The 24,772-nt window shown below is 62.2% G+C and overlaps 3 protein-coding genes across 7 annotated transcripts in view; 2 read left to right on the top strand and 1 right to left on the bottom strand.

Moving 5' to 3' along the window:
• Positions 1 to 152: 152 nt before the first annotated feature.
• Positions 153 to 2,159, bottom strand: BAD (BCL2 associated agonist of cell death). Its single transcript, XM_048859453.2, has 4 exons — positions 2,051 to 2,159; positions 1,652 to 1,809; positions 1,143 to 1,315; positions 153 to 539 (listed from the first exon to the last, which is right to left on the bottom strand). Exons 2-4 carry the CDS (start codon positions 1,773 to 1,775, stop codon positions 411 to 413), a joined length of 426 nt encoding a protein of 141 aa, XP_048715410.1. The 5' UTR covers positions 1,776 to 1,809; positions 2,051 to 2,159; the 3' UTR covers positions 153 to 410.
• Positions 2,160 to 2,567: 408 nt separating this feature from the next.
• GPR137 (G protein-coupled receptor 137) lies at positions 2,568 to 9,851 on the top strand. Of its 2 annotated transcripts, XM_048859431.2 has the most exons (8): positions 2,568 to 4,024; positions 5,019 to 5,068; positions 5,757 to 5,982; positions 6,298 to 6,447; positions 6,856 to 6,984; positions 7,857 to 7,906; positions 8,683 to 8,793; positions 9,135 to 9,851. In XM_048859431.2, the coding sequence occupies exons 1-8, from the start codon at positions 3,659 to 3,661 to the stop codon at positions 9,298 to 9,300; spliced, it is 1,248 nt and encodes a 415-aa protein (XP_048715388.1). In that variant the 5' UTR covers positions 2,568 to 3,658; the 3' UTR covers positions 9,301 to 9,851. The 2 variants fall into 2 exon arrangements, with proteins under 2 accessions (XP_048715388.1, XP_048715387.1); XM_048859430.2 differs by lacking the exon at positions 7,857 to 7,906 and having other exon boundaries at positions 2,571 to 4,024; positions 8,687 to 8,793.
• Positions 9,852 to 12,366: 2,515 nt separating this feature from the next.
• KCNK4 (potassium two pore domain channel subfamily K member 4) overlaps positions 12,367 to 24,772 on the top strand; it is a 21,384-nt gene continuing 8,978 nt past the window's right edge. Inside the window, exons 1-13 of one of the 4 annotated variants that reach the window (XR_012669235.1) lie at positions 12,367 to 13,138; positions 13,651 to 13,721; positions 13,882 to 13,949; positions 14,249 to 14,396; positions 14,976 to 15,088; positions 16,020 to 16,133; positions 16,527 to 16,622; positions 16,745 to 16,862; positions 17,234 to 18,813; positions 19,211 to 19,397; positions 19,695 to 19,841; positions 20,500 to 20,655; positions 20,772 to 20,956. The gene's annotated coding sequence lies outside the window, so the exon portion shown is untranslated. Of the gene's footprint in view, positions 13,139 to 13,650; positions 13,722 to 13,881; positions 13,950 to 14,248; positions 14,397 to 14,975; positions 15,089 to 16,019; positions 16,134 to 16,526; positions 16,623 to 16,744; positions 16,863 to 17,233; positions 18,814 to 19,210; positions 19,398 to 19,694; positions 19,842 to 20,499; positions 20,656 to 20,771; positions 20,957 to 23,319; positions 23,474 to 23,989; positions 24,093 to 24,772 lie in introns of those variants that run through there. The other 3 variants (XR_012669236.1, XM_048859432.2, XM_075130388.1) reach the window with 3 other exon arrangements.

The following is a 24,772-nucleotide window of genomic DNA, read 5'->3' as shown; positions in this document are numbered from 1 at the left end:
GCAGTGGCAGGCGTGCATGGTTGCGGGGACGGTGTGGCTGGGGCGGGGAAGGCAGTGGGGAGCATAGGTGTCTGTGTCTAGGATTTGGAAGGGGGGCACCTGTGACGGTGGCTGTACCACCACAACAGAGATGCAATAAAAACTAATAAAGGTAGCCATAGAAAATACCTGTTTTTTATTACAGCTTCCCCGGATAGTGTAAAAAACCCAGCCTCTTTCCCCCTGTCCCCCCAGAGATATATGTCAGGAGTCACCCTATGGAGAGACAGGCAGCTGCCTACCCCCAGGGTTGGGTAGGGGGGAGTTTGGGGGAATATGCTCCATACAGAGCTCCCCCACATCGCCCTCCTCCCAGGAGACACTGGCATCCTGCAGAGTTCGGTTCCATCACCCCAGCAGGGAGGCTGCAGTCACTTGGAGCTCCTAGGGGGGGCATCACGGGCAGGTCTGTGCCCCAACCAGGCCTGGAGGGTCTCTTTCCAGCTGTTCCCCTGGTGCATCTGGGATGTCGTGCCTGCACTCTTGGGGCGTGGAAGCACCTGGAGGGGGAGGGCGACAGTGAGAGCCCAGTGGGGACACCCCCCTGCAAGTGCCTCCTCCCATTGCAGATGCTGACCCTACATAGCAAGCCCTCCCATGAACACCCCCCCCACTGCTCCTCTGGCAGCCCCCCGCCTCTACTGCCCTCCCTGATGCTCCCCCACTTTCTCCCTGGTCCCTCTGCAGTGCTCCATGCCTGCCCCTCCCTTGTGTGGGTGAGCCAGCTGGCTGCCTCTCTGATGGGCACTGCATGCTGATGGCCCTGGCCAGGTGACCAATGCCACCCCACCTAATCTGTGTGTGGGGGAGAGAAGGATGGACCCACCTCCAGTGGGTGCTGGAAGGGTTCCTCTGAGGTGAGTGAGGAAGTCTTTTTAGCTTCCCAAATCCTCCCCACCCCTGCCCCTCGGTCCCCAGCATCTTATGGGTCCCTTCCCAATGCCAGCCACAGGTCTCTGGCTTGAGACCGGGGAGCCCATTGGGTTGGCAGTTTGAGTGCAACTGCCCCCCAGGGATTGTGCCCTCCTTTCTCCCCTGTTTCATCTTCCCATGGGGGTCATCCCCTCTCCATGTGCCCCCTGCCCCTTCTAAACACATCTCACCTGTAGCGCCACGTCAAACTCATCACTCATCCTGCGCAGCTCCCGCCCATAACGCATGGCAGCCCAGAGGATGGGGGGGGCTGAGCGTGAGCGTGCCCGGAATGCCCCACCTGGCTCATCCTGCACTTCTGGCTCCAGAGATGGGGGGTCTGACCCTATCCGGTTTCGCAGCTCTGGAGGGGCAGGGGGAAGAAATTGAGGGGTTGGAGTTCAGGGACTGATACACCCAAACACACCCACAAACCTGGAGGGGAAGGCTGGAAGCCCTGGCATTGGTGGGGAAGGGGCAATGCTTTGTGAGGATGGGGAATTCCCCCAGAAAGGTCTGGAAGCCCCACGTAGGGGATAGCTAGGAGAGGGGGACTCCCCCGAGCTGTGTGTTACAAGGGGCAGAAGCTCCTCCCCATGGAAAGATCTGTGACCCCATTGTGGACAATGCTCGGGGGTGGGAGGATGAGCATGCTGAGACTAGGGCTGCCCTCTCCAGTCCGCACGCGGAGGGGTCTCACCAGCTGTGGGGGTGCCTGGCTGCTTGGAGCCGGGCGTGTGTGCCTGCTGCGACTCCGGGGGAGCAGCCGACTCCTTCCCTCGCCCCGGGAACACCTCGTCCGGGAACTCCTGGATGCGAAACATGCTCAGGGGCGGGGCATGGCGCCCGGGCGCCGCGCTGCAAGAGAAGGCGGGGATGTCAAGGGCTGCATAGCCCCGGGCCCCTCACTCGGGAAAAGGGGCTCCCCGACATATACCCCCGGGACTGCCTGATCTCACAGGGCCCCTCCGCACCCCGGGATCTACCCCCCTCAGCACCTGGGATTCCCCTCTCCCACCCTCCTGGGGTTGTATCCCGTCCCACCTCCAGCCCCCCCAGTCTCCCCCTCAGCTCCTGGGATTTCCCTTCCCTCACTCACCCGCGGGGGGGGGGGGGAATGCTATCAATCAATCAATCAATCCTTCCTATTTACACCCGGGATCGCGGACCCAGCCACAGTCACCCGGGCAATAGGGACTGACACCACCCGTGCCCAATCACAGATTCCCTACATCACGGGGGGGAAGCCCTGCCCCTTAGTGACCTCAGTCGGCCCCGTCTCCCGCCCCGAGTTCATGAGGCTGCCTGCGCCAACCACCCCGTCAATCTCCCCGCGAGCGGGGCAACTGGGGTGTGGTCGCTGAAGGGGGCGCTAGGGTGGGGGCACAGGGGAGTGCAGAGGCGGTGGCGGGCACTGGGCTGGGGGGAGTGACATGGCGGGTGCAAGGGTTCTGGGGGGCTGTTCAGGGGTCACTAGGGTGGGAGCGCTTCATTTGCCCGTAGCTAAGATGGCGGCAGGAAGTGGCGCTCTCGCCGACCTCACGTCTCGTTCTCTATGGCCGGGACTCTTCCCGATTTGCCTCACGCCGCTTGCGCGGGGGGTGGAGCCGTCTCCAGCGTGGGGGTGGGGAAGGTTACGCACTTCGCGTAGCTAGTCGCTGCCGGCTGCTGTCATCGCCGCTGCCGAGGCTGCGAAACCCAGGCGTCCGAGGACTCTAAGGCGGGGGTCTCTTAGTGGGAGGCGGTGAGGGACCCTGGCGTCCGAGGACCCGGGGGAGGGAAAAGGGAGTGGGGGAGCGTTAGGGGACCCCCAAATTGGGGGTACTTTGAGGAACCCTTTGAAGAGGATACGCCATTGGGGTGGGTCGGGGGACCCAGGAGTCCGGGCACCTTCGTGCTGGGGCGCAGCGGGAGGGGAGCCCCTAAGTGAGGTCCCCCAGGCTGGGGAGAAGGAGTGGGGGACTCTGTAACCTGGAGACCCTGGTGTCTAGTGAGGCTGGGGAGGGAGCAGAGAAGAGCCCCATAGAACAAGGGGAGTATTAGGGTTGGGGGCATTCCCCTCACGCCCGGCAGGCCCAAGTCCTCCCTATCGCCCTTTAACCTGGGCTGCCCCCTCTCCCCCCATGAAGCAGCCTGAGCCTGTCGGGCCCCCCCTGGCCTCTCTTGCCCGAGGACTTTGCCCCTTCCTGTGGAGGAGGCTGTGATGTCCACAGCCGGTGCTGCTGTTGGGGAACTGTCGTGGGGGGGGGGTGTCCAGGGTGGGCTGGACCCCCCCCTCCACATACATCCGCGGGAGCTGGTTCTCCCTCCCTACATGCTGGACTCAACACTTCAGAAAGGGAATTGATCTCTTGACACGCTGTTGTCCCAGACAGCAGCGGTACCCCCAGCCCAGGACACATTGTGCCCCCCCATAGCACTGGCACCCCCTGCTCAAGACAGACAGATTTCCCCTAGGGAAATACCCCAGGACAAGCTGTGCCCCCAGCAATAGCACCCCTGAGCCCAGGATAAACTGTTTCTCGCTGTAGTAGGGCATCCCCCTTGGCCCCTCAAACCCACTCTGCTACAATCCACATCCCCCTGGCACCTTTCTTTCTCCATACCAGCCTTGCTATATCCTCCCCTGGCTCTCAGGGGATGCCTCCCCTCATAGCCCTCTTCTAGCTGGGGTCCGCGCGCCCTCCCCTCAGAGAGACGGCTGGGCATGGAGCAAGCTGCCAGCAATCTGACGGTGATTGTGCCAGCCCAGCGCCTGACACCAGCTTTCCCCCCGGCCGTCAAGCTGGGGCTCACGGCGCTGTACACAGCGCTGTACGCCCTGCTCTTCCTCTCAGTCTATGCCCAGCTGTGGCTGGTGCTGCTCTACCGGCACAAGAAGCTCAGCTATCAGACCGTCTTCCTCTTCCTCTGCCTGCTCTGGGCCACCCTCCGCACCACGCTCTTCTCCTTCTACTTCAAGAACACTCTCAAGGCCAACCAGCTGGGCCCCTTCCTCTACTGGCTGCTGTACTGCTGCCCTGTCTGCCTCCAGTTCTTCACCTTGACGCTCATGAACCTCTACTTTGCCCAGGTAATCGGGGGGAGGGGGGGGGGCGCTGCACTGCTCAGCCCTGTGAGTAAAAGCCATCAACTAAGGTTTCCGCACAACTTCACTTTTCCTTGCCTGGCACTTCCCAGAGCTGGGGATGGAACTCAGGAGTGCTGGCTGCCAACCCTTTCTCTAACCACCAAAACCCCACTCCTCTGCCAAAGCTGCGGACAGAACCCAGGAGTCCTGGCTCCCGGCTCTAGCCCGCTAGACCTAATTCCCCTCTCAGAGCTGAGGACAGAACCCAGTAATCCTGACTCCCAACCCCCTACCTGCTGTCTAACCCACTAGTCCCCACTCCCTTCATATGCTGCTTGCGTAAATATATGTGGAGGTGCCCAGACACCCCAGTGATGGGGTCATAGGAGTGTCCAGACTCCAGAGAGTTGTGTCCTGCTATGCTGAGTGCCTGGTCCCTGCCCCATGGAGAGGACTTCAGCATGGGCCAGAAGATCAGTTGGGGGGTTAGGGGGAGGGAGTGGAATGGAGGGAGGGGACTATTTGGCTATGGGGTTGAGGAATGGGAAACAGGGTCTTTCCCCTCTAGGGTGCACTTGCGCCAGTCTGTCCTAGACAGGGCAGGGAGGGGAGGAGAGAGGGGGAACTGGCTTGTTGAGAGGTGTGAGGAATGAGATATGGGACCTTTCGCCTCTAATGAAATCCTGGCATTAGTGGTGAGTCTTGTGGGGGATGAACAGGCCTCAGAGACCCAGCCTCTCTCCCTTTGGAGTGGAGGGGCTGCACATGGGGGGGTTGCTGCCATGCCCCCAATTTTTCCTGCATCCCTGCTGGCTCTGGTGCGCTCTGACCACAGCTGGGTCTGGCTTGTTGGGAGCTAGGGGGGTATGTTCTGTTCGTTGATGTTTTGCAACTCATCTCCCTTGGACTCTGCCTCCTCAGCCATGCTGCGCGGGGCATGCATTGTTGGGGAGGTTCCCGTTAGGCTGTGACCCTAACTCTGCCCCCCCTTCCCTAGGTGGTGTTCAAGGCTAAAGCTAAGTACCACCCGAACATGACCAAAGGGCTGTGAGTATCTCCCCACACTCCCCCCCGCCCCATATCCATGCGGTCACTTACAGGCCCTCCACGTCCCAAGCTGGGAATAGAACTCAGGTGTCCTGCCACCACTGGAACCCACTACACCCCCTCCCTTTCCAGACCCAGGGATAAAACCCAGAAATCACTCAGCTGAAATGGGGCCATCCCACCCCCAGCCTGATTCCGTCTCCCACATTCCCTGGTGCTGGTGGTTTTGGCCTAATGGGCATAGAGGCTCTGTGCTCACCCCCCTTTCCTGGGCAGGGCTGGAACAAAGGCTGGTGGGGGGAGTGGGATTGGGCTGGCTCCCTGCGTGGGCACTTCCCCCCCCCCCCCAGTAGCATCCTCTGAGCCCAGCAGCAAAGCTTCTTAGGGGATTGAGCTGGGGGGAAGGAGAGGGAAGCTGGAGAGATGAGGGAGGGGCAGGGATGGGAGACTGTGGTGAGGAGGGGATCTGGGGAGAGTGGGAGGGGCAGGGAATGGAGTAGGAGAGCTGCACTGAGTGGGGCAGAGGGATCTGGGGAGGAGGGAGAGCTGTGCAGAGGGATCGGGTAAGGACGGGGCAGGGGAGCTGGTGGGGAGTGGAAGGGACCTGGCGGAGTGGATCTGCCCCCCCAGGGCAGGAGGGGAGCAGTACGTCTCTAGGCTGGCCCTCCAGTCTCAGTTTCTCCTGCAGGCTGGCTGTGCGGGGGGCCTGCCTGGGTGCTAGCCTGCTGTTCCTGGCAGTGAATGTGGCCTGTGCTTTTGTGGTGCGGATGGGGCGGGCCGAACCCTGGGCCGTGGTGCTGACCCGTGTCCTCATCAACGACTCACTTTTCGTGCTGGGTGCGATCACCCTGGCTCTCTGCCTCTGCCTCGTGGCTCGCGGCTCACCAAGCACCAGCCTCTACCTGCAGGCCAAGGTGGGACACATCCTTCTCCTCTAGGGAGCGCTGGCTCCAATCCAGCCCCAGAGCCGGGGCACTGGCTGACTCAGGGTTAGGGATGGTATACGGGGCCCTTCACCTCTCGGAGGCGCTGACTCCAATCTGACCCCAGGGTTGGGGGGAATGGGACATGGAGCTTACCTCTGGGGGGTGCCATCTGGCACTGGCCAGAGACCATGCTACCTGGGTGGGTTGGGGGGGGCCCACAGGCCTGATAGGAATCCTGTGGGAATGGGTTGGGGAGGTTGGGTCCCAGGAATGGTGCCTGCATCTGTCTCCCTCCCTCCCCAGGGCACCACAGTGTGCCAGACAGCAGCCATGGGTGGCACCATGGTGCTGCTGCACGCCAGCCGTGCCTGCTACAACCTGGTGGCTCTGGCGTTGAGTTCCCACACCCGGCTGGACTCCTTCGACTACGACTGGTACAATGTTTCAGACCAGGTCAGTGCAGACAGGGAGGGGGGTGGCACCGATGGAGAGGCGGGGGGGGGCCTGCAAGGTGTTGCGGGGTGGAGGTGGCGGAGCCAGGGGAGTGAGTGGCTCCAGAGGGCTGGGGGGATGGTGCATATGGGGGATAGTTGGGGGGAGGCTCCAGGACTTGGTGGAGGGTGTGGTTCAGGAAGGTTAGGTGACTCGGTGGGGCTGCCCTTCCATGGAGACTGGTGTCTTTAGCTCTTTGTTTGGGGGAGTTGGGCACAATCTCTCCCCACTGTTTGCTCTCTGTCCTTGGGGGGCAGCACCTCAGCCTTTCTGCAGAGCCTCATTTTGGCTGGTGAGGATTTAGGGGGCACCCAGGGCTGGTGGCCAGACCCCCAAAGGAATCTGAACTGTCTCCTGCAACCCCTCCAGGCGGATCTGATTACTGACCTGGGGGACCAAGGATACCTGGTCTTTGGCCTCATCCTCTTTGTGTGGGAGCTGCTGCCAACTGCCCTGCTGGTGGGCTTCTTCCGGGTGCACCGCCCTCCCCAGGACCTGGTGAGTGGGGCAGCGGGAGCACAGGATTGTGGGAGTGGAGCAGGGCCTGCTGGGTTAATTTTGGAGGAATAACTGGACACAGAGAATCAAGGATGTTTGCGTGACCCTGGCACTGTCTAGCTCTAACCAAGGTTTAATTGGGGTTTTGAGTACAGAGACCTTGGTCTGCTCAGCCCCATGGCAGCCACCCCATTAAACACCCTCTGAACCTTGGGTGCCAGATACAGATAAGGGAGGCGAATCAGTGAAAGTGTTTGAAATGTGAAGAGGCCAGACTTGTAACTGCAGCCCTTGTGCCCGTTCCCCTCACGGGGGAGTTTCTGGAAGGGCAAAACCCGTCTGGCGGCCTCTGAGGTGCCAGTAAAGGTGTAATAATGCCCCGTGGTGGGGAGCAGAAATTAGTTCAGACAGGTTGGGCTGCTGTCGTTGCTAAGGTCCCACCCTGGTCCCTAGAAAACAAAACAAGACAAACACACAATAGGAAATTAAAACTCCCGGCCAAGTGAGAAACGTGCCCTCTGTGGAGCCGACTTTCACCTGCAGCCTCTCTGCTGGAGAAACACAGGCTGGGCACAGGGCCGCCCCAGCTGCTCCGGGCTCCTCAGGCCACTGCTTTGAGCTGCCTCTTTGGTCATAGGTGTGTGGCAGAGTTGCAAAATATGCAGTGTGGGCTGGCTAAGCCAGCCACTCATTAGACAGGAGGCATAAGGAGAGGGAGGGGAAAGAGAAGAAATAATGGGGGAGGGGGAGAGGAGAAGGACGCATGGGGTGGGGTGACAGTCTGTCTCCCAGGAGGTGTTTGGATTTAATAAAGCTGGTGGAGATGTCATCTGGGTCCGTCTTTTTCCCGGTCTGATGAAAGTATCTCCTAGGGTCAGGATGACAAAGGCCCAACGGTGTCATGGTGGATCCAGAGGTCCCAGGAGATGGGGGAGCAGCCAGCCTCTTCCTGGTCTCCTGTCTCAGTCCCTTGGTGTTATCAGCCTGTTTCTTCCGTCCCCAAAGTCTTTTCTTTGAAGGGCCCCAGAAGGGAGTGAGGGTCAGGACAGCCCAGCCCCTCGGTATTTTGTCCACCAGTTAGGTCTAATTTCCAACACATCCATTTTGGTCCCTTGATTTCTGGGCCGACAAGTCTTCTGTTTAGCAGCCCTTGTGTTAAATCTGTTGGCCTACTGCTCCGTTTGCTCCTTTCCTGTCAGCATTTTCTGGCCCCAGCTCTTGTGACGTGTTCTGAGCTTGCGCTCCCTTCTCGCAGTCAGGGTGGGTTTGCAGGTCCACTTGTTATGCCAGGCTGGGGAGGAGGAGGCGTAGCCTGCTGAGATGTCAGTTAGCAGCTTCTGGGGTCAGGAAGGGCCCACCCCCCACAGTGTGCCGCCCAGCAATGGGGGATTCCCCAACCCACTCCTCATGGCACAGTGTGCTGGCGCAATATAGGGGATCCTCCTCCTCTGTGGGGCAGGACTGTTACAGCACAGCAGGTGGGGGGCAGGTCTGATAGGAGTGGGGGACCCCACAAGGTGTCGCAGGCCTCAACCTGGTAGGGGGGATCTACACACACACACACCCTCACAGAACAGCCTTTGTCCTGTGGGTCAGCCTGGTGGGTTGCAACCACCTGGGGAAGGGGGAGGGCTGTGAAGAGAAACCTGGCCTCCCCCCTCCAGTAATAGCCTCTCTCTTCTCTCCTCCACCCCCCTGGCAGAGCGCCAATCACATCATCAATGGGCAGCTCGGGGGCTCCCGGTCCTACTTCTTCGACCACCCCGGGCAGTATGAGAATGAGGGGCCCCCCCGCAGGAAGGGAAGCAGGTAACCCCCCCAACTTTCCAGTCCCCCAGGCAGTACCAGAGCGAGCCCCTCCCCGGGGGGAGACTAAATGGGTGGGAAGGGAGCCCCAGGGTCCTCCTCCCTCCAATGCGGTTTAAGGCCCATGGAGGAGAACTGACCCCCAATGGGGTCTCACTGCTGGGGTGCTGGAGCACTGCATGCTGGGAGCTAACCCCTCTGGATTTGTGCCTGCTGGGGCTCTGCATGGGGTGGGGTGGGGTGGGGCAGATGGGGGGGACCCTGTTCTGGGGAGTGGGATGGGGGGGATGATACTTTGGGGGTGGATCCCCCACCCCATGTAACTCCCCCCCTCTGCCTTGCAGCCTGGCAGGCCGACTGGGCAGCGGCAGCTGGTATGGAGCCATTGGCCGGACAGGGAGGGATCCGGACTGGCTGGGGGGGCAGCCCCCCACAACCCCCCTGCTCTTCTCCCAGGTCACTGTGCAGGCCAGCCATCACCACAGCCTCTACTCCACCCCGCAAACATAGGTGCCCCCCCACCCCGTGCGTCACAGGAGGACGTTGGTGAAATGCGGGCACGAGGACTCGACAGTGTGGAGGGCGGTGGGATGTGGAGGGATGAGTTCAGAGTGCAGGAAGTGGAGGGGACCCAGCTCTGTGCACCCTCCAGCTGAACATTCCCCAACCAAACCGCGCCCCCCCATTGCACAGGGATGGCTCTGGCACCACCCCACACGCTGCAGCCTCTGAGGGCGCAGGCCAGTTTGGGCAGGGATCCCAGTGTCCCCCCGTGGGACAAAGGAAGAATGGACTGTTTCCTCCCTCTGCCGCTGAATGTGCTGCAGCATTGCATGTCAGGAGTTGCCCCTCTGGATTCATGCCTACAGCTGAACCATCCCTGGGGGGTCACGCTGTCGTGGGGTGCCAGACTGTGGCTCAGGTGCCAGCTCGTGCCCTCCGATGCACGCCAGCTCCTGGCTTCTCCGAGAGCTCTCCCCAGCGCTGCCCTCGCATCCCAAGGCTTTGGTGCTGTCCTGTCCCTCCACCCCAGGCTCAATAAAAGGTTTGTGTTTGTGGCACAGCCTCTGTGTGTGGCTTTTGTGGGTGCGGGGAGCCAGGACTCCTTGGTGGCTCCCAGCTTGGGGAGAGTGGAGTCTAGTGAATAGAGTGGGTTGGGGCTGAGAGCCAAGACTCCTGGGTTCTGTTCCAAGTTCTGGGAGGGGGAGTGGTGTCTAGTGGTTAGAGTAGGGTGGGGGCTGGGAGCCAGGACTCCTGGGTTCTGTTCCAAGCTCTGCTACAGACTGCATGAGCTGCAGCAGGTAGTTTTCCCCGGCGCCCCACCCCCCGTTGGCTGGCACAAGCAATGTGTGTGACTGGGCTACATGGCTACCCTCACTCCTTGGACTTTAAACCCCCATCCTGATGGGGTTAATCAGCAACCTGTCCCCACATTGGCCCAGCATAGGTGGGGAAGAGAGCCATGCCCTGGCAACCCTCCCCACGTGGCTGGAGCTGCCTGTTAGTCTGGGAGGAGCATTGCCCCCAGAGCTGCCCTGTATTTATTCCATCTCAGCCCCCCTTTATATTGCCCATCCTAATCCTTTCTGCCTCTCGCCCTGCAGGAGTGGCACTGTTCCTCCTCCACCGCAGGGCAGGTGCTGTTACCCTGCCTGCCCCTGCTAATCCCTCCATAAGCTGATCCAATGCTAGAGCCAGCTCAGCCAGGCGCAGGGGTTAGAGGTCACTGAGGACCAGCTCTTGCCCTAGTTTCTTGGGTTCCGAGGCAAGCCCTGTCCCGGATACCTGGGTTCTCTGCCTGACTGAGGCCTGCCCCTTTCTCCATGTTTACCCCACACATTTTGTCAACGCCTAGATTGATGCAGTTGCAGCACTTGCAATGGGGGCTGGAAGCCTGGGCTCCTGGTTTCTATCTTGGCTCTTGGAGGGGAGAGGGTCATAACAGGTGTGCCTGGCCTTGATGTCTCAGAAAGCCAGCTTCGCCCCAAGCCCTCTGGGCCTAGCTGAACAAACACAGGCAGAACTCCCTCAGCTTCCTTGACCTTGCCCGTTGTTCCAGCAGCCTCTATAAAACCAGCTCCTCCTTATAACTGCCCCGGGCTGGCTTGCAGGGAGGCTAACAAGGCCTAGCTGCTTCTGAGCAGGGGTGGGGAGTGTGCTCTGCTGGGTTCAAGCAGGGAGCACTGGGAGGCAGGATGCCTGGGTTCCATTCTCTGCTTTCGGATGGGGTGGGGCAGCTGGTTGGAGTCATGCAATAAAAGCACAAGAGTGAAGGACAGGATGGGAAGGAAATCTTGTTTGCAAGGGAAACTGCTGAAGGGAGGGGGCGGGCTGGGGGCCTGGAATGGAGTCACCCCTATGAAAAACAGCACTTCCTGTGGCCCAGCCCCCAACCCTGCTCAACCCTCCCTGTGGCCCAGGGACCTGCAGCCCAGAATCCCCTGCTGAACCCCCGCCCCACTCCTTGTGGCCCAGCGTCCCCCATCCCGCTCCCTGTGGCCCCCTGCCCTGTTCCCTACAGCACAGCACGCACCCACCCGCCCTGCCGTGCCCTGCTCTCTGAGGCCCAGCACCCCCTGCTGAGTCTTGCCCCCCACACTAACCAAGCCCTGCACCCTGCTCCTTATGGCCCAGCACTCCTTGCTGAGCCCCTGCCCCACTCCCTGCAGCCCAGTGCCCCCCGCCAAGTCCTGCCCTGCTCCCTATGGCCCAGCACCCCCCCACCCTGCTCCCTGCGACCCAGCACCTCCTGCTGAGCCCTGCCCCGCTGTCTATGGCCCATCACCCCTTGCCAACCCTCCAGTCCCAACTCCCTGAGGTCCAGCACCCCCTGCTGAACCCTGCCCAGCACCCTGCACTGACCGAGCCCTGCACCCTGCTCCTTATGGCCCAGTGCTCCCTGCCAAGCCCTACCCCGCTCCCTGGGGCCCAGCACCCCCTGTTGAGCCCCTGCCCTGCTCCCTGGGGCCCAGCACCCCCTGCTGAGGCCCAGCACCCCCTGCTGAGCCCCTGCCCTGCTCCTTGCAGCCCAGCGCCACCTGTTGAGCTCCTGCTCCACTCCCTGTGGCCCAGTGCCCCCCGCCAAGCCCTGCCCCGCTCCCTGCAGCCCAGTGCTCCTGGTGAGCCCCTGCCCCACTCCCTGTGGCCCAGTGCCCCCCGCCAAGCCCTACCCCACTCCCTGCAACCCAGTGCCTCCCCCCGCCCCCCGAGGCCTGCCCCACTCCCTGTGGCCGAGTGCCCTCTGCTGAGTCCCCGCCCCGCTCCCTGAGGCCCAGCGCCACCATCCCACCTCAGGCCTTGTTCCCTGTGGCCCAGTGCCCCCCACTGAGCCTGCTTCCTGCGGCCCAGTGCCCCCTACTGAGCCCCTACCCCACTTCTTGCGGCCCAGTGCCTCCTGCTGAGTGCCCACCCTGCTCCCTACAGCCCAACGCCCCCCACCTCTCTCCCTGCGGCCTGGCTGTCCTAACGCATCCCCACCCCGCTTCCTGCAGCCCATCGCCCCCTGACGTGTCCCCGCCCTGCTTCCTAAGGCCCAGTGCCCCCCACCCTTCTCCCTGCAGCCCAGCGCCCCCTAGTGCTCTGGCTCTCTCTGGGCTGTGATGCCTAATCCCTGCTAATCCCTGCTGCATCCCGGCAGTGTCTGTCCTTGGAGCAAGCAGCAGGGGCTGGAGGGGGCTGGCCCTGGGCAGAGGAGAGGGCGCCATGAGCTGGCCGGGCGAGACTTGGCAGGAGGGGCTGCCGGCACGGGCACTGCAGGGGGTGAGGGAGCTGGAGCAGCGCCTGGAGTGGGCCCACAAGGAGCGGCTCCAGAAGCAGGCACAGCTGGACACACTGGAGGCCGCGCTACACAAGCAGAGGCAGAAGGTATATGGGTGGCACCCACACCCATTCTCACCCTGCTGGGGGGTGGCACTCAGGGAGGGCAGCCTGTGGCTCCCAGCAGGCCAAGCACCACTATGGCTGAGTCAATGGCTGTGCTGCAGGGCATTCGCCCATGCCCCCTGAGCCAGCCAGTTCTCCCTGCCCTGGGCCAGAGCAGAGTTCGTGTCTCCATGCCCAGTTCATGCCCCCAGCCGGTGCACACACCTCTGGGCTGTGCACTCTTGGGCCTCTCCTCCTGGCCTTGCACACTCACACCCCATCCCTTGTAGCATGAGGAGGAGCGTGGCACATGGGTGCTGCTGGCCCAGGAGCGGCGGGACCTGGCTGAGGCCTGCGAGCAGCAGGAGCGTGAGCACCAGCGACTGAGCCGGGAGCTCCAGGCCAAGGGGACGCAGCTGAGCCAGCTGGAGGGGCAGCTGGGCCGGGCCGCTCAGCGCATTGAGGAGCTGGAGGAGGAGCTGCGGAGGTACCAGCTGGGGAATGGGAATGCCAGCGAGACGATGGGGGGTGTTAGAGGGCTGTGGTGCCTGGCACTGAGGGAGGGCACTGCCTGAGACAGGTCGGGGGACAGCACTAAGTGGGGTGCTGCCCAGGAGCAGGTGGAGGAAGTACACAGGGGTATCTAAAGGTCAGGGTTGGGTGTTGCCCAAGGGAAGGCGAGGGGATGTGTGGGTGCAGTAGGTGATATTGTTGGGGTAGGGATGGTATGATGTGGGGGTGGGGTGCCTGGGGAAAGGTGAGGGAATCTGGGAGGTACAGTGTTGGGATAGTGGTGGCAGGGGGCAGAGTGAGAGTGGGGGAGGGTGCCCAGGGGATGACGAGGGGCACCACGGGGAGTGGTTTGTGGTGTTGGGGTCGGGGAACACTGTGCAGGGTGCAGGATGGGGTTGAGTGAAGTAGTGTTGGGGTGAGGGCACTGAGGCTGGGTATGAGGGGCCACTGGGCAAGCAGCACTAATCTCTCTCTGGGGTCCCCCAGGTGCCAGGCAGAGCTGGATAACCTGCGGTCAAGCACCCACCTGACCCATTGCTGGGCCCCCCAGAAGGAAGGTAAGGAGGGCAGGAGGGAGGGGGGCTCATTCCCATCCCAGGCTGATGGGGAATTAGAGCTTGTGACAGACTGTTGAGGAGGGGGTGGGGGGGAACAGTCGGATCCCCTTGGGGAGTTGATCATCGGCCCTGCAGAGCTGACAGGTCTGTCTCCCCACAGGGGCTGAGCTGGGCACTTGGGAGCAAAACCCCAGGCTAGAGAACAGACCCCGAACACCCAGCATGAGAGTGAGTACAGAGGGTGCCCCTCAACCCCAACCTCCAGCCCCCACCATCCCACCCCAGGCTCCCCCACCTCCAGCTCGGCCAGTGTCCCTCAGTCCTGACTCCCAGCCCCAGGCTCCCGCACACCAGCTCTGCCAATGCTCCTCAATCCCAACCTGCAGCCCCCTGGTATCCCAGGCCTGAGTTCTCCCACCTTGATCTGCTGGTGCCCCTCACTCCTGAGCTGCAGCCCCTGCCCCATACAACTTGGGTGCATTTAGTAAAGGCCTGTATCCCTCACCCCCATATCGCCCCTTCTCCAGTTGCAGCCCAGCAGCCCCAAGTTGGGGGAGGAGCCGCTCATACATCGAGGGGCTGCCTGGCACAGTGTCCCTCCTGGTGGCCCTGCCCCCACAGAAGACAGTCAGAGGATCCCATCCCATAGGGAGGAACCTAGAGAGGAGAATTCAGGTAAAACTGCAATGAGGTTGGGAGAGACTTTTCATGCCCAACCTAGCTATGGCGGTTTCTCCTTGTAAGCAGGTCACCAAGCCCGCCAACCTGACCCTGCCCTCCCTATAGTGGGGATCAGGATGGGTCCTGGGAAGGGCTGGGGCAGGGGAGGGGCATTAGGGGAAAACCCCCCTGTTCTCACCCCTGAGATCCAGGCTGACCTCCGGGTCCTGAGAGTTAAGCATTCTGGGTAACTTGGTTACACAGGGGCTGATGTCCAGTCTGGGGGGAATGCAGAGAACTGGTTGAGGACTGCAGGAGGAGCTGGGCTCAAGACATATACAGGGGTGGGGAGGGTGCCATGTCCAGGGTCTGCACAGGAGAGAACTGGGGCTGGTGTCCAGTAATGGCTGGGGAGGGGGATGAGCCAAGGGCTGTGGCGGGGGTGGAAAGAATTAGACTCAAAGACTATGGGGCCAAGGCAGTCCTTGGTGCCAGTGGTGGAAGCCCACACGGCTCATGATGGTAGAGGAGGGCAATGGCTCCAGGCCATTGAGGGCAGCAGTGCCATTTCTCACCCCACCCTCTCCCCCGCAGGGCCAGGGCGCGGACCCCCTGACGTGGAGGCCTGGGAGTTGAGGGGGGGACTGCAGTCAGTGCAGCAGGAGTTGGCCCAGTGCACAGAGCAGCGTGACCAGGCAGTTGCTAAGGTGAGCATGGGAGAGTCGAGAGGGAAAATGGGTTAGCCTCATACTGAGTGGGAAGGGCCACTTGGGGGCTCATGGAACGGCTGCAGGGTGCAGTACCGCCTGCTGCTCCTAGGGGGCATGGAACTGCTGCAGGGTGCAGTACCTCTTGCTGCCACGGGGGAGGGGGGGCGCATGGAGATGTTGCAGGGTGCGGTACTGACTGATGCCACGAGGTGGGGCTCTAGTCCTTGGAGCACAGGGGCTGCGGGGATCAGAGTGGGGAGGCCTAGAGCAGAGGATGCAGGTCTCAGTGGCATTGTGCAGGCCCTCTCAGAGGTCCAGAGAGGCCCGGGCCACTTCCAGCTTTTGAGGCCCCTAGCTGTAATAAAAATAAAAAATCATGACACATGGTCTAATCTTGTCTCATCAGAACTGATATATTTTTATTAATATTTATGAACATTTTTTATTCTTTGATATGACAAAATCCATATCAGTTAACAAAAACATTATGTCTTTTACCAAATCACATCTCTTATTTGCTTAAATCTGCAGCTCTAAGTGGAGAGAGTGTGTCACATTTTGGTCTGATAGGGATGCGCATAAAAACAAGTTGCGAAACTTATCAAATGCCAAAAAATTAACAAGTGTCTAAATTTGAGGCCCACTTTGAGCTTGGGGCCCAGGCCAAATGGCCCTCCTGGCCCCCTCTCTGATTGGTCCTGGCGCTATGAGGGAGCCCCACAGGGGAGGGATCATGCCCCCAGTCATATTCCTGCTGCAGGTCCCCTTCTCCCCCCCTCCCCTCCCCAGCTGTGGTGAACAAGCAGGACACTGGTACTTCTGGAGGGGCTAGGTGAGGGATGTAGCCCTTGGGGTGTGTGTTGGTTCTCCATAGGTGGCACAGAGCCATTCAAGGACTTGCCCAAGTCTGACACGTTGTTCCCCCCAGGTGAGTGCCCTGGAACGGCGGGTGCAGCAGCTGTTGGAGGAGTTGAGAGGCCAGAGGCAGAGAGCAGGGGCCGCACAGCGCCGCCTGGAGCAGCAAGAAAGGGAGCACCGGCAGGTGGGAGAACCCCTGCTGCGTGGCCCACCCCCTGCTACCCCCTTCTGCAGCACAATCCCCCCAACTTGGCATAGGCCCCTTATCCCATCCCCACCTCACAGTCCCTCCCCTGCACCTGGCACAACCCCTCCTTCCTAACAGTACCCTGCCACCCTCCTCCCCTCCCTTCGGCCCCTGACCCTACTGCACCAATCCCCCTTCTGTGCTACAGCCCCCACACTGCTGTGGCTAGCTACCCCCCCCCACACCCAAGTGCTTCCCCAGCCCAGAACAGCCTTACAAGGGGGCCCGAGGCTGAGACCCCACTCACCACAGGGGGGCCCCTTGGATCCCCTCCACCCCCACTTGGGGCTCCAGTGGTTGTGATGATGCATATCACCCCATCTGTTGCAGGAGCTGGCAGAGCTGGAGAGGCACCATCGGGAAGTGCTGGAGCAGCAGGGTACCCGGTCGGATATCCCTGCGCCCCTCCACTGCCCACCAAATAAGGTGAGGGGGGTGTTGGTGCCAAGGGACAGAAGGGTCCCAGCATCCTGTGGCAGGGAAAGGTCCATATCCCATTTCTCACCCTGCCCTATCACAGCCCACGTCACTCACACACCTGTCTTCAGCAGGGCCTGGGGGGATCGGAACGGGAGCGGCGCCCCCCAGGCTGTGTCCTGCGCAGCCTCAGCACCTCCCGGCTGGAGCGGGTGCCTGAGAAACGAGGGGCAGCTGAGAAGGTCAGAGGTGAGATGGGGGAGTGGGGTAAGGGTGAGGCTGGGGAGCAGAAGACAGGGCCTGGGGAAAGCAGGGGTCAGAGGTGGGGGGAGGAGGGGATGCTGAAAGGGGGGCAGTGGACAAGGTTGGATGTTTGGCCTGAGGCTGTGGCGGGGGTGGGGGCCCTGCAGGGGAGTAGGTGTATGGGTGGGAGGGGTGGTGTCTGTGAGTATGGGGATTTTGAAGGGGGCTGGGTGTGTGTCTCAGGGACCATAGGGGGCCTCAGGGGAGGTCTGGGGGTCTCTCTGTACCCTGCACCAGCCCAGTGTGGGCCCAGGGGAGCCCCCTGGCACCTTGTCCCCCTAACCGCTCCCTCTCTGCTCTGTTTGTCTTTCCCCCAGGTTCCTCAGCACAGGGTCCCCGAGCCGTGGGCAAGCTGGTGCCCGGTGGGGAGCGGGGCCGGGAGCCAGAGCCCCCCCCAGAGCTGCAGGCCCTGAGGGCTGAGGTGTTGGGGCTGCGCCGGCGCCTGGCTGCCTCTGAGAGCCTGCGCAAGGGGCTGCTGGAAACCTGCTGGCAGCTGCGCCAAGGCGCCTGGGACCTGGCTGGGGAGCGCCGGGCACTGGCCGAGATGCTGCCGGCCCAGGATGCCACCATGCAGCGCAAGGAGGCGGCCCAGGAGCTGCATGGGGCACCAGGGCCCAGCCCGGCCAAAGGGGAGGGGAGGGAACTGCAGGCCCTGGCTGTGGAGTTGGAGGCTCAGGTCTGGGGGGCACCAGGGCCCGGCCTGCCTCGGGGGGATGCTCAGGAGGTGGGAGAGCTGCAGGTGCTGCGGGGGGAGTTGAGGGCCCTGGTCCTGGGCAAGGCTGAGGCAGAGGCCCAGGCGGCCCAGGCCCAGGAGCGGCTGCGGCGGCTCCAGGAGACATTGGGGTTGCAGACAGAGCGGCTGGCACTGGCCTGTGAGGCCCAGAGCCAGCATGTGGCAGAGCTGCTGACTGAGGGGTATGAGCGGGAGCGGGAGCTGGAGCGCCTGGGCCAGGCGCTGGGGGAAGCAGGCCGGGTCCGCGGGCTGCTGGAGGCTGAGGTGGGGCACCTGCGGGTGCTGCTGGGTGGGGAGAAGCCTCCCACCCCTCTCCCTGAGCCACCCCCCACAGTCCCAGAGCCTGGCTCCATTGAGCCAACCCCCACAGTCCCAGAGCCTGGCCCTGCTGAGCCACCCCCCACAGTCCCAGAGTCCAGCCCCCCTGAGCCACCTGCCACCAGCTCCGCTGAGCCACCCCCCACAGTCCCAGAGCCTGGCCCCATTGAGCCAACCCCCACAGTCCCAGAGCCCGGTCCCGCTGAGCCGCCCCCCACAGTCCCAGAGTCCAGCCCCCCTGAGCCACCTGCCACCAGCTCCGCTGAGCCACCCCCCACAGTCCCAGAGCCCAGCCCCGCTGAGCCGCCCCCCACAGTTCCAGAGCCTGGCCCCGCTGAGCCGCCCTCCACAGTCCCAGAGTCCAGCCCCGCTGAGCCGCCCCCCACAGTCCCAGAGCCCGGCCCCGCTGAGCCGCCCCCCACAGTCCCAGAGCCCGGCCCCGCTGAGCCGCCCCCCACAGTCCCAGAGTCCAACCCTCCTGAGCCACCCCCCACAGACCCAGAGCCCAGCCCCCCTGAGTCACTCCCCACAGTCCCAGAGCCCAGCCCCCATGAGCTGCCTCCCACAGTCCCAGAGCCACTTACTGCCATCCCCTCTAAGCTGTCTCCCACAGCCCCAGAGTCTGGCCCCCCAAGGTTGGCCACCCCCACCCCTGCTGAGCTGCCCCTTCCCCCGGAGTTGCCTCTCAGTGCCCTGGAGTTGGCTGTGTTTAGCAGGATGTGGGATCCCTCCACAGACCTGCCCCTGCTGGCGGGGAAGCAGGCCTGGCACAGTGAGCGGGCACAGCTGCAGAATATCCTGTGGGAACTACAGAAGTCGACAGGCCAGGCTGGAGTGCAGGAGCAGGTGAGTGAACTTGGGGGAGGGCAGTTCTCCAAATTCCCTCCCCCATGCACCCCTGCCTGACCCAGGGCTTCCTTGCCCCATACCCCCAGCTCCTGTCCCAGGGTTCCCCTGCCCCATTCTCCCCAAACTTGGGTTCCCGTACCCCCAACACGTGGCTGCGCCACCCCTTCCACAACACCTTTACTCTTTCTATGCCACAGCCCACCCCACCCCTTCCACCTTCCCAATGAGCCATCTGTCATCAGTGTCCTCCATCTTGGACCAAACTGGTCTCAGTGTCACCCCCCTCACCCCTTTGCCCCAGGGTCAGGCTGGGGTTCTCTGGGGCTGAACCCTGCTCTCACTGGGATAACAGGATCCGTCTCCTTTCTCTTCCCCCACCCCCGTCTCTTCCCAGCTGGAGGAGGTGCTGTCCCATCTGCTGCAGGAGAACCGGGCCCTGCAGGCTGAGCTGGCGCTGTGGCAATCTCATGCCCGAGAGGAATGTACCATGCCTGCCACTGGAGACGGACAGCATCAGGGGACCTCAGCCACCCCCACTGCAGCACCTCTAGGGGACAGAGGCCAGGGAGACCTTGCTTATGGTAAGGGGGGGACATGGAGCGTTGGCTCGTTTTGGGGGCTGAGATCAGGGCTTTTGCCCCAACTCTGCAAGGGAAGGGGGCTGGGCATCAATGGGGTGCACTGCCTTTCGGGAGGAGGGGTGGCACCTGCCTGCAGGTCGGGGGCAGGGGCCTGGGCAGTTGTGGGAATCATGGGGGGAGAGAGCCCTGGGTATTTGGGGAGGGTCACTGGAGAAAAGGGGGTCATGGGTGGAGGCCCAGGCATCAGAGGGTCATGGGAGCAGACCCCTAATCTGTATCCCCATCTCGCTTTCTCAGTTCTCCGGACTGCCTGGCCGGGGGCACAGGATGCCCAGACCCAGACGGAGGGGCCGGTGCCGGGCCAGCAGCACAGGGAGCTCATCTCGGCAGCCTTCGACCACACTCAGTATGAGCCCTATGGGCTGCCTGAGGTCGTCATGAAAGGTGCGTGGTGGGCGGCTGGACCAGGCACATAGTGTAGGCACTGCCCATGTCTGGGGGTGCTGATGTGTGGGGGGCAGTTCAGGGAGTTATGGAATGGGCAGCATTTGAGGGGCACTATGGGGCAGGTTATGGAGCAGAGGGGTTCAGGGAGGAGGTATGGGGCAAGGGGAGCAGCAGACTTTCGGGGGTATGGAGTGGAGGAGATACAGAGCAGAGGGGTACAGGGCAGGGGAAGCCCCAATTTGGAAGGGTTAGTGCTAGGGGAGTAGGGGGAGGCATCCCAGATTATGCCTACATGAGAGTCCCATACACCCCCCGCCACCTGCAGCCAGTGACCGTGCCCAGGCTCGGCTAGGAATTCTTCCCCCCGCCCCCTCGCCGCCCCAGTTGATTTTCCATCCTGCTCAGCAGCTCTAAGCTCTGCAAGGAGGGGCAGGGGTGCAGTACTGATTCTGGCTCTGATCCCTCCCCATGCAGCTGCCCTTCCCCCCAGCAGGACATTGGAGCGAAAGTGGAGGGAGGGGGGACCACTAGCAGTGCTCCCAGCCCCCAGGGAGTGAGAGATTGGGACCCAGGTGTCCGGGATGGGGGCTCACTCCTAGCAGAGCTCAGCCCCCACATTACTCAGCCCCAATCTCACTCTGTGCCCCACCCACAGGTTTTGCTGACATCCCCTCCGGCCCCTTCTGCCCCTATGTCCTTCGGAGGGGGCTCCTGGGCAGCACTCCCTTGGCCCAGCTGGCACCCAAAGCTGAGCCGGAGGAGGATCCCGCTGAATCTGATATGGGCACCAGTGTCTGAGAGCATCTGCTGGGTGAGCAACCCCTGTATGCACCCCTGAGCTCCACCCCAGAGGCAGCTGCATCTTTGCATTGGGGGTGCCAATATGATGATTTCTGTGTTTCACATTCTTTTCCATTCTCTTTCCAGCTTGGGTGGCAGAAATGTGCCCCCCCGTCCCCCTCCCCCCGCTACAAAGATTCCTGAACTTGCCTGGAGCTCCCAGCTGCTATGTGGCACCTTATGGCTGAGAAGGGGAGTCCTTCCCCCGTTCCCTTCACAGGCTGGACATGCGTAACCCTCTGGGATTTATTTTACAACCTGGCTTCCTTAAGGTGCTAAAAATTGTGGATACTAAAGCTCAATGGGCTCAGAGCTGCTCAGTGCCCCCCTCCCTGCACACAAGGAATGGGGCAGCTCAATGAATGGGGTTAATTGGAATCTCTGTCACCTCCTCCCCCCCCCCCACGCACACAGTTTGAAGGGAGTTAAGCCCTCTCTTCATGGCTCAGGGAATCAAAGGGCGGGTTGTGTCCACCCACCCAAAGTTTGGAGGAGCCACTGTGTTGAGTCATCCCCCTTGAGAGGGCCACAGCAGAAGTGCCTCAGAAAGGGGGTGGTGCAGTGCAGGGAGTTTCCCCCCAGCCCCCAGCTCTGGGGTTTGTATGTAACTCTGTCTCCCCCGGCCCCAATAAAGTTCCTTGCCTCAGCTCCAGGCAGCTCCTGCCTGCATCTTTCCATCTTCGGGGGGTCTGGCAGCTGCATTGCTCCCAAGCTAGTCTGGGCTGGAGACACCCCATTCCTGTACAGGTCTCCAGCACTTCAGGGTGAGAGAGTGTTACATCAGCCCCCACACAGAACCCAGACATCTGCAGGCAGAGGGACAGTAGTGCCCCCACCCCATTCTGCAGGGGGGAAATGGGCACAGAGAAGGGACATGGAGCAGCTGAGAATTGAACCCAGGAGTCCTGCCACCTCCTCTGGGGCCAGGGAGGGAGCAGTGCAGCGGGACTTGGGGGGCTGCACCATCCCAGGGAACCCCCAGCAAGGGGAACCTCTCTATCCTAAAAAATCATCCCAGAATCCCATGGCAAAGGGATGTGTCCCCACCTCTGTCCCCCTGGTACCCTATGCTGGTTCCAGCCTGTCCCCTCTCTGTGCATTGCCCCCCTCCATGCTCCCCCCCCAAGGGTTAACAACCCCCCCCCCCATGCTATCTGCAGTTCCTGCAGCCTGAGGCTCCGGCTCCCTCTGGCTGTGGCTGGGCGGAGGGGGGGAGGCTCCTGGCAGCTCTTGGGCCAAGGGGGGGTGGGGGGAAGGCAGGCCAGCAGCTGCCCCATCCTGGGGGGTGGGGGGGAAGGAGTGAGGGAGGGAGGAGGCTTCACCTGTCTGCTGGATCCCAGTGCAGGGAGGAGCCGCTGCTGCTGCTGCTGCTGCTAGCCAGTGAGTGAGTGAGTGATACAGGGGGAGGGGGGTGCTGGGGCGGGTACCACTCCATCCATCCATCCCCTTCCCCCGGAACCCTGGGCCCCACTGCCCACGCTGGGCAGGGAGACGGGGGCTGAGGGACCAACTGGGCTGGGCGACAGTGGCTTTATCTGGCGTGTGTCAAATGTGCGAGAGACGTGTGTGTGGTAGCATGTGACATGTCAGACAGCCGGGGATGTGTGTGAGATGGGGTGGGATAGTGTGCGTGTGATACAATGTGTGATGCTGTGTGAGGCAGTCCAAGTACGAGATACAGACAGGAGAGAGGGGATGTGTGTTAGATGGGCTGTGACAGTGTGTGAGCTACAGTGTGTGACAGGGTGCGTGAGACAGTTCGTGTATGAGACACAGACATGTGAGAATGGGGGGATGCATGTGAGAAGGGGTGAAACAGTGTGTGTGTGTGATGCAATGTGTGGTGTGTGAGTCCAAGTACAAGCGACAGACATGGGAATGCGTGTGAAATGGGGTGTTACAGGGTGTGAGCTAGTGTGTGTGACGGGGTGTGTGAGACAGTTTGTGTATGAGATGCAGACATGGGAATGCATGTGAGATGGGATGAAACTCTGTGTGTGTGTGTGTGTGTGTGTGTGTGAAAGTGTCCATGTACTGGAGACAGGCACGGGGATGCGTATCAGATGAGGTGGGACAATGTGTGTGTGACACGTGTGATGCTGTGTGAGACAGTCCAAGTACGAAAGACAGACATGGGGATGCGTGTGAAATGGGGTGGGACAGTGTGTGTGTGATACTATGTGTGACAGAGTGTGAGAGACACTTTGTGTATGAGACACAGACACAGGGATGTGTGTGAGATGGGGTGTGACAGTGTGTGTGTGATACAATGTGTGATACGGGGGTGCATGAGAGGCACCATGTGTGTCTGTCACCCCCTGCTGGAGAGAACGAACCCAGCTCTCTGTGTGAGACAAGTGTGTCTAGGTGTGTGTGTGTGTACACCATAGAGGGCAACAGAGGGCCGTGTACATCACCCCCTACTGGCAGAGGTCAGGAATGCAGCAGCTGGGTGCTCCCCCTGCAGCTGGTGCTCCTGCCCCCCTCCCTACAGCCGTCCGCTGGGAGAGGCCGGGCATGGACGCTGGCTGGCTGGCGGCCCCGTGCAGTGCCAAGCCTGCGGTGGCGGCACCAGGGTTTGGCGGGGCAGAGCTAATTGAAAGCTCCCGTTAATTGGGCTCTGGCTGACAGGTTGGATGGGGGAGGGCTGGCACAGAGCCAGCTGTGCACCAGGCAACTCCCCCCCCCCCCGCATCCAACCGGGACTGGGAGGGGCCGGGAGACTCAGCCCCCCTCCGTCGCTCCCTGGAGCCCAGCTACTGTAGGGTCTGGCTCTGCACGGCACCCAGGTGAGTGAATGGGGCAGCCTTTCCCCCGGGGAGGGGAGGAGACCCCCGCGCCCAATGCAAGGGGGGGTGTACAATCCCTATGTGTGGGAACCCCGGTCCCGGGGTTAACTCCCCCAAGACCCTCCCCACCTGGGACCCCTGGGATTGGGGTTAACCCCTCCCTCCGACCCACCGCATGGCCCCCGGGGACTGGGGTTAACCCCCGCCCCCTGTGGGGCCCTGGCCCGGGATGGGGGGGGGTTCCCCCCGCCGCCTCCATGGCCATCTGAGCACACACCCGGCTGCTCCTGCCCCTTTAAGCTCAGCTCCTCCAGCGACAGCATCTCCTGGCAGCAGCCCCGGCGCCGTCTCATTGCCCTGCCCTGTCCGCCCCGCCGGGTGCGCACTGCGCGCTGCTGCCCAGCTGGGGCCCGGCCGGGGGAGGCAGCAGAGCGCCCCCCTCCGGAGCTCCTTGGCCCGCCCCTCTGTCCGTGGGGGAGAGGGACGGGCTGGGCCTGCGGGGGGGGGGGGGAACCCACTGGGCAGAGGTTCCGGCTCCGAGCGGCGCTGGGGGGATCCCAAGGGGAGGGGGGCCGAGCCGGGGTGTCAGTGCAGCTGCCCTCCCGCCGAGCACCGTAAGGTATGGAGTGGGGGAGGGGGGTCTCGGCGTGATGCCCCCACTCCCTGTCACCCCCTTGCAATGAGCAACCTAGCCTCCCCCCCACATGGGCACGCTGGGGGCTGAGGCAGAGCGGGGGGGGGGGTGGACGGGGCGGCAGAGGGAATGGGGGATGGGAGGGTATCACAGTGGGAATGGAGGGAAGGAGGGGGTATATCCCCACACCCCTCCTCCCGCAGTATCATGGGCATTGGGGGCTATTTGGGAGAACTGAGGTTGCTCTGTATTATGGGGGTGGGGAAAAGGGGTGTCTCTTCTCACCCTGCCAAGCCCCATGGGGTATTTGGGGGTGGAGGATGGTAGGTCTTTGTGTGGTGGGGGTTGTTGGAGGAAGATGGGTGTGGTGCTGGGGAGTGGTCTCCCCCTGCAGTGAGCTACCCCCAGCCACACCACATGGTATTGGGGGGTGGGAGATGGCATAGGGGGACGTCTGTGCAGTGGGGGATATGGGGAATTGGCAGAAGGAGGGTGTCTTTTCTGGACTCTGCCTCTGTCCCTTCCCCCCAGAGAGCTACCCCCAAAGCCCTCTATGCATGGGGTATTGGGGTGGGGGCATGGGGGATATTGGGGATATGCGGGTGTAATGGGTGTCTCTATGCAGTAGGGACTATGGAGGGTAGGCATTTTGCCATACTCCTCCC

Source organism: Caretta caretta, chromosome 7 (genome assembly GCF_965140235.1).
Source record: "Caretta caretta isolate rCarCar2 chromosome 7, rCarCar1.hap1, whole genome shotgun sequence".
Classification (NCBI taxonomy): Eukaryota; Metazoa; Chordata; order Testudines; family Cheloniidae; genus Caretta; species Caretta caretta.
Note: the sequence above shows the minus strand (reverse complement) of the source record. Positions and strands in the feature narration are given on the sequence as shown.

Bases quoted from the DNA above. Each gene is read 5' to 3' on its own strand.
- BAD (XM_048859453.2), bottom strand. From the start codon at position 1,775: ATGTTTCGCATCCAGGAGTTCCCGGACGAGGTGTTCCCGGGGCGAGGG. The intron at 1,316-1,651 runs GTGAGACCCCTC...CTGCCCCTCCAG, and splicing joins GCCAGGCACCCCCACAGCTG to AGCTGCGAAACCGGATAGGG. The intron at 540-1,142 runs GTGAGATGTGTT...CTCCCCCTCCAG, and splicing joins AGTTTGACGTGGCGCTACAG to GTGCTTCCACGCCCCAAGAG.
- GPR137 (XM_048859431.2), top strand. From the start codon at position 3,659: ATGGAGCAAGCTGCCAGCAATCTGACGGTGATTGTGCCAGCCCAGCGC. The intron at 5,069-5,756 runs GTGAGTATCTCC...TTTCTCCTGCAG, and splicing joins CCGAACATGACCAAAGGGCT to GCTGGCTGTGCGGGGGGCCT. The intron at 7,907-8,682 runs GGAGATGGGGGA...TCCACCCCCCTG, and splicing joins TGGTGGATCCAGAGGTCCCA to GCAGAGCGCCAATCACATCA.